This window comes from Camelina sativa, chromosome 15 (assembly GCF_000633955.1).
Source record: "Camelina sativa cultivar DH55 chromosome 15, Cs, whole genome shotgun sequence".
In the NCBI taxonomy this organism is placed as follows: Eukaryota; Viridiplantae; Streptophyta; class Magnoliopsida; order Brassicales; family Brassicaceae; genus Camelina; species Camelina sativa.
This window is the reverse complement of record NC_025699.1, coordinates 19,267,399-19,275,758: the sequence shown is the minus strand read 5'-3', so window position 1 is coordinate 19,275,758 and position 8,360 is coordinate 19,267,399. Positions and strand designations below refer to the sequence as shown.

General features: G+C 35.7%; 1 protein-coding gene across 1 annotated transcript; it reads right to left on the bottom strand.

Annotated features, from left to right (window-relative positions):
- Positions 7-927, bottom strand: LOC104747189 (glycine-rich protein 3-like). Its single transcript, XM_010468772.2, has 2 exons — positions 625-927; positions 7-291 (listed from the first exon to the last, which is right to left on the bottom strand). The coding sequence occupies exons 1-2, from the start codon at positions 710-712 to the stop codon at positions 89-91; spliced, it is 291 nt and encodes a 96-aa protein (XP_010467074.1). The 5' UTR covers positions 713-927; the 3' UTR covers positions 7-88.

Here is an 8,360-nt window from a genome sequence, read left to right as displayed (position 1 = left end):
TTTTGTGTACAAACACACCATGTCTTATTTATAATTAAGTTTATAACCATACAGACACATACCGCATGGTGGTTAATATATTGTATATTTAGTGACCAGGCTGAGTCTGAACAGCTTCTCCAGCATAAGAACAGCACCTTAAGCAGCCACGGTAACCTCTGTAGCAGCAGCCCTGGCGACAGTAACCTCCTCCGATATTTCCTCCTCCTCCATAACCTCTTCCGGGAACAGAGCCTCCACCGTAGCCTTGTTGATCAGGTTGCACTGTTTCGTCTTCTTGCTTGACCGTGCCTGTCCAAAAAAAACACTATTTTAATTCGGCGGTTATTTAAGAAAACATTCTCTTAAAATCTTTTTAACATATGTTTCTAAATGTGGATCTCTAATTTTTTCTTAAGGATTTATAAAAACGGCGTCTACATCGACTATATAATTCGTACAAAACATCTAAATAGTTTGAGTTGGTCGAGATGCGTATGGTAAGGATTAAACATGTCGACTGAAATATTATCAAATGGTACGTTAGTTCAAATTTGCATCACGAACATATATCTCTTCTTTCAAGTAGCTTGTAATGTAAAAAGTAGACTGAAATATAAAAGAGAAACAAAACAATTTACAAACCCAACTCCCTTCCGGATGCCGCAGCTACTTTGGAGACGACGAGAAGAACTGCAAAGAGTCTCAAAAGAACCAAAGCCTTGGAAGCCATTTCTTCAACTTCCTAATAACTCTATGATTATGGAATGGATCAAATGTTTCCCTCTATTAAAAGAAAACGATCGAGGTGGAGGGAATGAGATCAAAGGCAGTGTTTTATCACAATAAAAAACAAAGTGATAAGAAGAGAAGTGTCAAAGTTTTTGTATGGGTTGATTGTGTCGTGGTCTCGTGGCCATTTGGTTGTTGGATTCATTCAAAGAAAATACAAAACTCCATAAATGCAACCCCGTCTTCTAAATATTCTATCAACTTCTCAAACACAGCGCATCCACACACATAGATATTGTTGTTGTTGCTTTTTGAACAGAAATGTCGTCCACTAGTGTTGTACCGGTTCAGCTCACTGATTTCGAACATAAATTATATAGCAGCACTATAACTACTAAGACCCCCCTAAAGTTGGAATGTGCAAATGACCTTGTATATTGAATATATATTATCCAATGATTTCATAAATTTTTGTGGCTGAAAAATTACAATATTTACTATATGTTTTTTCTGTATATTGAATTTATAAGTAGTATATTTAACACAATTTATTCTGTATCTCTACAATTGTTTTCAAATTTAAAATTACAATGTTGTTAATACATTACATTGCATGCCATGATTAATTTGATATGCATTTATCATTTTATTATTATATTTTTTGGCAGCTGTAGTTATAATCATGAAACACATATGTACTTATAATTATGATTGTTTGCATATATGTACTAAGCATAATAATATCTCATACACAAATTCAGTAAGCTGGTTTTGCAAATTGGTTCACACTTTTTACTGCAATAACATGATTTATGTATTCTCTAAGTATATATATCTTACAACCAGTTATCAAACCTTAGAATTTATGATCTTTTGCATTAACAAAAGCAATTCATTGGCCAGTCCCAGACTTATTTTGTATCCAAAACTAAGAGTATGAATAATTAAACAACACTCTCTTTCACAAAAAAAAAAGAAAGAAATAACTACAAACGATTTATTTATGCAAATAGCGAAGGTTACACTTAAACATAGAGACATTACATTCTTAAGCTTTTTCATTACACATTCGCCATGATTTACTTATTGTTACACACACACATAAGCGTATCTATAGATGCATTCCTGCATGTTGGTCATTATATTAGTTTTTTCCTTCTCCGTTGACCCCGTGGCCTCCTCCTCCTCCTTTGTGTCCTCCTCCGTTGTATCCTCCGTGGCCTCCTCCTCCTCCTCTGTTGTATCCTCCTCCTCCGTTGTATCCTCCTCCTCCGTGGCCTCCTCCTCCTCCTCTGTTGTATCCTCCTCCTCCTCCCCTGTTGTATCCTCCTCCTCCTCCTCTGTTGTATCCTCCTCCGCCTCCTCCTCTGTTGTATCCTCCTCCTCCTCCTCCTCTGTTGTATCCTCCTCCACCTCCACTGTTGTAGCCACCACCATGACCATCAGGGTGCACAGTTTCCTCACTCACTGGCAATATTTCAGCAAAAATGGTTAGCACGTGCAAATGTGCATTTTATGTTTAACTTCAAATATGCATATAAATTCGGAAGTGCTCCTTCTTTAGTAAAAAGCTTTTGACTATACGTTCTATATAAAATTTTTATAAAATATACCAGAAACCCACAACATAATTAAGTGAAGTATGTTTAATTTGATTCTAGTAAGCACCAATAATTAGATGAGACAGAGAGTTCTATTAGCCTCATAAACATAATATATTTTTTTATTTTTTAGGTTATATAGCCTCCAAAGCAAGAAGTATACTATAGAAATCTTTTTTCAAAAAAAAAAGTATACTATAGAAATGTGTTAAAAGAATTTATGTACCTGGCTGCCTTGCCGCAGAAACTTCGGAGACAACGAGAAGAATTGCAAAGAGACCCAAGAGAATCAAAGCCTTGGAAGCCATTTTTTTCTCTCTCAACTATTTCTTATAACTATAATATGCAAAAACAAGTGATGTGTATAATGTTACGCTGCATGGCCTCTATTTATAGAAAATGAGTTGGGGGGAATGAGAAAAGTCAAATTACTGATTTTACAATAAAAACAAAGTGGTAAGGAGATAAGATATACGTGTTGCATGTCTCGGGTCCCTTATGGTCCGTTGTTGGAATAAATTTGAAACTCCGTAAACGGCTACTCCACTAGTCTTTTAGATATTTCTACGAACTTATTAAACACAGAGCATTCGTTCGTACACATAACACATGTAACCTTGTAGATATTTAGAATTCCATTATTGGATTATTTATTATCATTTGGACAGAAAAGTCGTCCAGAGTGTTCTATTGATACTTGTTATAAGTATATTCGTTCCAATCTTTGCCGACATACAATTCTATATTCAGTGAAAATGGGTAAATTAAATAAGTGAAGTAGAGGATAGAGAGGAGCAATACGTAGTAAATACAAAGGACTTACTTTAAAGGTTTCAATATTTTTCTTGGCTATATTTATATAACATGAAACATAATGGAGATTTTACTTTAAAAAATTGATTGGCTATAGTTGATTGCTATCAAACTATCTATCCAACTAATCTAAGGAACCTAAGACCATCATTACTCATCGTTACTTCCCATAATTTCTCTTATNAAAAAAAAAAAAAAAAAAAAAAAAAAAGAGAGAGAAAGTTGCTTCAGTTACTCTGACTAGAAGCGCTACTCTTCCCTTTTTTACAGCTGTCAGTTTGTAATTGGTAATATATTAAAATATATTTTTCTTTTTTGTGTTGAGTAACGTATCATCGTTCTCCGCTGGCGATGATCCAAGCGTAAAGTAGGCTTGATACATTCGCAAAGAAGATGAGTTTTATCGAAGTTATTGAGTGTAGACATGTTGTTGTCATCCTTGCCAAGGTACATTTTATTTAGATGTGAATTTCTTTTTTTTTTTGTTAATATAACCTTCCTTTAATATAATTTTAAGAATTTTTGGAAGGTCGTGTTCCATCAATACACATTTTTACTTGTAACTGTAATAAACCTAGAAAATTCTTAGTAGAATCGCTTTTATGATCATTTTGTTATATATTCTTTTACTTATAACCGTCTTATAATTTTTAGTTGCTTACAAAACTTTGTAATATCAGTTTTCTTATTTTTGTATATTTTCACTTATAAATAACATACACTACAAGAAAACAGTCGATTTGCAATGGAAGAAACCATCGCAATTCCCTCGCAAATAAACATTTGCAATGGATTTGCGAGTCACATGTGTTCCTCGCAAATCACGTCTCGTAAATTGAAGAACATCACAATTCCCTCACAAATTTTGCAAGAAATATTCTTCCTCGCAAATTGCAAGGGAATATTTTCCTCGCAAATCCCACGTTAGTTGCAAGGGAATACATTCCTCGCGAATCTACCACACTTTGCGAGAGACTTAAATTCTCGCAACTGTCAAGCAATTTGCGAGGGACTGTATCTCTAGCAAGTACGTTGCAATGTACATCCCTCGCAAATGTTGCGACTGCTTTGCGACGTCGCTAATTACTAGCAAATTTTCATATCAGTTTCAAATTTGATTTGCCAATTTTACATTATTTGTTTTTGATTTTTTTGTGAATAAAAAAACTAAAATTGAAAATAGACCTTCTATGAAAATTGAAAAATAAAATTCTTGTTCAACATAAAAAAAAATATTACAAAAGTTGTGTTTTAAGTTTTCTTCCTCATGGGGATATCAGAACAAAATAAGAAGAGTAGAGTTTTTAAAAGGATGGAGAGAGAGAGGTCACGTTTCTGGTCCCAGTTTGGCTATCAGCTGCTCTCGTTTCACCGTCGTTGCCCTTTGGGTTGGTTGGTTCTGGGTTGGTCGAGTGTCGAAACGTGGCAGCAAACTCGGGATCTTTGTCAGCGAGATATTCAAAGTATGCATCATAGCTATGCATTCTTTGTGCACTTTCTTGGATTTGAGTCGCCTGAGCTTGGATACATTCCTCAGCGGCCGCAAGTTTCTGAGCCAAGATGACCGGATCATTAGCTAGAGACAGAGGTGGTAGACCGCTACTGGTAGAGGATGCTTCAAATTGCAGAGAACCAACCCCAAATATCCTGTTTTTCTTCTTCGGAGCAACCTTAAAACAAAAAAAAAATAAGTTCCATGAATTGAAAATCAAAGAAAGAGACACCAAGAAATTCAAACACAACATATACAAACAATCGCTAAGTTATCACATAAAAAAACAATGGCAAGTTATCACAAGTTCATTAAACTACAATGGCAAGTTATCACAAGTTCATTACACTACAAAGGCAAATTATCACAAGTTTCTTAAACTAGAATGGAAAGTTATCACAATTTCATTAAACTCCAATCGACACTAATAGACGATTGGCAACTGAACTACACCAGAAGCAGTAAAATTGAACCACACAGTTTAACCATATAGTATTTAAAACCAAGAGAACTACAAACTTGTAACTTACCGATGTGTAAATCTTGTTTTTGATATGTATGGGCACCCCACCAGAAGCAGAACTCTCTCCATTATCCCCTGTACAAAGCTCATATTCCAACTTTTGAATCTTGGACGACACCTCATTGTACACTGACTCAAACTTGCCATCCGTAAATGAGCATCCGGCTTTCAATGAGTATCCTCTAAGATTCATAGGAAATCCGGAGTTAACTCACCAGTGATCTCAGACTGAAAAGAAATAACAAGAGATTGATTAGTCAATAAATAAAAGAGTTCATAAGGCATAATCTTAAGAAAAAAAAACTTGAAAACTACACTTACATGCTTTCGAGCACGGGCTTTAAACGAAGTTTGGCCTGAACGATGCTTATATATTCTGGTGCCTTCCGGATCATGATAGCGAGCATTCCGACTATTGATACTCTTGATTTCTGATTTGGGATCAAGCCAATACCGAACAAGACCTTCCCATACTTGAGGATCAATCCACCGTGGCTTTGCCTCATCCCCTTTTAGCTTCCACTTTAACTTCCACCATGACACTTGATCACACATCCTATCCTTTAACTTGGCCTCAAACTCTTGCCTCACTCTATCGTTTATGCTACGGTCCCAATTGTATATTTGCTTCAAAAAAAAAAACACAATTAGTCTATGTTTAAGTAAGGCAAGTATGCAACATATTGTAAAACAACAAAGTCAGATTGAACTTACCACAAAACTTTCATACCAACGGTCTACCACTTTTGTCGGCGTCTGTGCTTAATTGGCAGGAGGCTCTTTGAAATCTCTTTCAAATATGCTTCGTACAGTAGCCGCAACAGATGTATCTTGGTCAAACCTTCAAAACAAATACAACAGATTAATCTTCATACAGTTTCCATGCAAATCATTAGAATTATATTACAAAACCGGAAACTTAAAACATATTACCAGAGAGTCTCTGGAGGTCGGCGCAGATCTAGCTTTGTTAAAACTGAACGTCCAGGACTATCGAGTAGCTCCTCCAAGATTAGGTTGTTGAGACGTACAGATGCCACTTTAGAAGAGGAACGCTCGGGTTGAGATGTGCGAATGTCATGAGCCGCCGTATTGCTACCTTGTGCATGAGAAGGTGAAGGCGTATTAAAAGTAGGTGTCACAGGCAGTGGTTGCAAATTTGCACGGCGGCTATTCTAGACCGAGTGTGTGCTGTGAGAACCAGAGGGAGCCCGATGATTAGAACCAGTGGGAGCGGATAAACCTTCATCCGAGAGGAATCTTGTGTAATCGTTGCCTCCAAACATCTATAACAAAAGAAAATCGAAATCAAAATTAGTAATTAATACAAAACAAAATCAAAATCAAAATCGAAATCTAAACGAAAATCAAAACCAAATTAAAATGAGTTTTTTTTTTTGTTTATAGAAAATGTACTTAAAAGGAGATTAGGGTTTATACAAAACGAAATCAAAACCAAATACAAAACAAAAACAAAACGAGATTACGGATTATACAAAACAAAATCAAAAACAAAATTAAAACGAATTTAGGGTTTCTACAAAATGAAATCAAAACTAAATACAAAACAAAATCAGAATTGGATTAAATTAGGGTTTATACCTTTCAGATCCCGATTGAAGAAGATCGGAAGATGAGAGAATCAGATCGCAAGAGGAAGAATCGGAGACGGAAGAAGCAGATTGGAAGAGGAAGAAGACTAGGGATTGATCGGAGGAAGAACCAGATCGGAAGAGGAAGAAGATGGTTTGATCGGAGGAGGAAGAAGAAGATTAGGTTTTGTCGGCGCAAGGTTTGGGTTTGAGCAAAGCTCAAACCAGATTGAGATTCTATATATAAACTTTTTGTAATCTCGCAAATATTGCGAGGGATTGTGTTTCGGGTTTACAATTTGCGAGGGATTAACTAGGACCCTCGCAAATCCCTCGCAATATTTATATGTTTAGGGTTTAGGGTGTGGTCGTTAGTCCCTCGCAAAATATATTTAGTGTATAGGTTTTGTGAGGGATTAACAATAACTTTGCGAGACATTTCAAGCATTCCCTCGCAATTCTAACGCAAATTGATAAATCTTTTTTGAAAAAAAAAACAAGAAAAACCACAATTGCTCAATCAGATTCATCTTCTTAACTACTAGAAATTACATTATCATCATTAGAATCTCCTCCATCATTAGACACATCAAATTCTTCTAATTCAAGGTCTTCTTCATATACATCATCAACATCTTCTACTGTAGGGTTTAGTGGATCATCATGTTAGTTGATGTTCAAGTTGTGTTGCAACAAAAAAGTTGTTAAAATTTCAATTGCAAACATATCAATAGAAGATGTATCCACATTGATACACAATAATCCATTGCAATGTGCAAAAAAATAGAGTTTGAGCATTTAGTGTTTAGGGTATAAAGTTTGCAAGGGAGTAACGATGTATTTGCGAGAACTAGCAAGTATTCCCTTGCAAGTCACTCGCAAAGCCCTAGCAAGGCACTCGCAAATCCCTCGCAATATTTAAATGTTTAGGGTTAGGATAAAGTCGTAAATCTCTTGCAAATAATGTTTAGAGTATAGGCTTTTGCGAGGGACTTATGACTACCTTGCGAGACCTTGAAAGCATTCCCTCGCAATTCCAACGCAAATCCCTCGCAAAATTCTAAATCTTTTTTTTTAAAACAACAAAGATTATTTACTCGGACTCTTCTGAACTACTAGAAATTACATTATCATCATTAAAATCTTCTCCATCATCGGACTCTTCGAATTCGTCTAATTCACCCTCTTCTTCAGAAACATCATCAACATCTACAACTTGCTTGCTTTGTGGATCAANATGTTAAAATTTCCATTGCAAACATATCAAAAGAACATGTTATCCACATTGATACACAAAAATCCATTGCAATGTGCAAAAGCTTAGGGTTTGAGCATTTAGTGTTTAGGGTATATAATTTGCGAGGGAGTAACGACGTATTTGCGAGAACTAGCAAGATTCCCTCGCTAGTGACTCGCAAATCACTAGCAAATCAATCGCAAATCCCTCGCAATATTTAAATGTTCAAGGTATCGTCGTAAGTCCCTCGCAAATAATGTTTAGGGTATAGGCTTTTGCGAGGGAATTATGACGACCTTACGAGACCTTGAGCATCCACTCGTAATTCCAACGCAAATCCATCACAAATTAATAAATCTTTTTTTTTAAAGGGAAAAAAACAACAAAAACT

Excerpts from the sequence above, each read along its gene's own strand:
- LOC104747189 (XM_010468772.2), bottom strand. The coding sequence starts at position 712 with ATGGCTTCCAAGGCTTTGGTTCTTTTGAGACTCTTTGCAGTTCTTCTC. Across the intron at positions 292-624 it reads GGCATCCGGAAGGGAGTTGG|GCACGGTCAAGCAAGAAGAC; the intron begins GTTTGTAAATTG and ends TTTTTTGGACAG.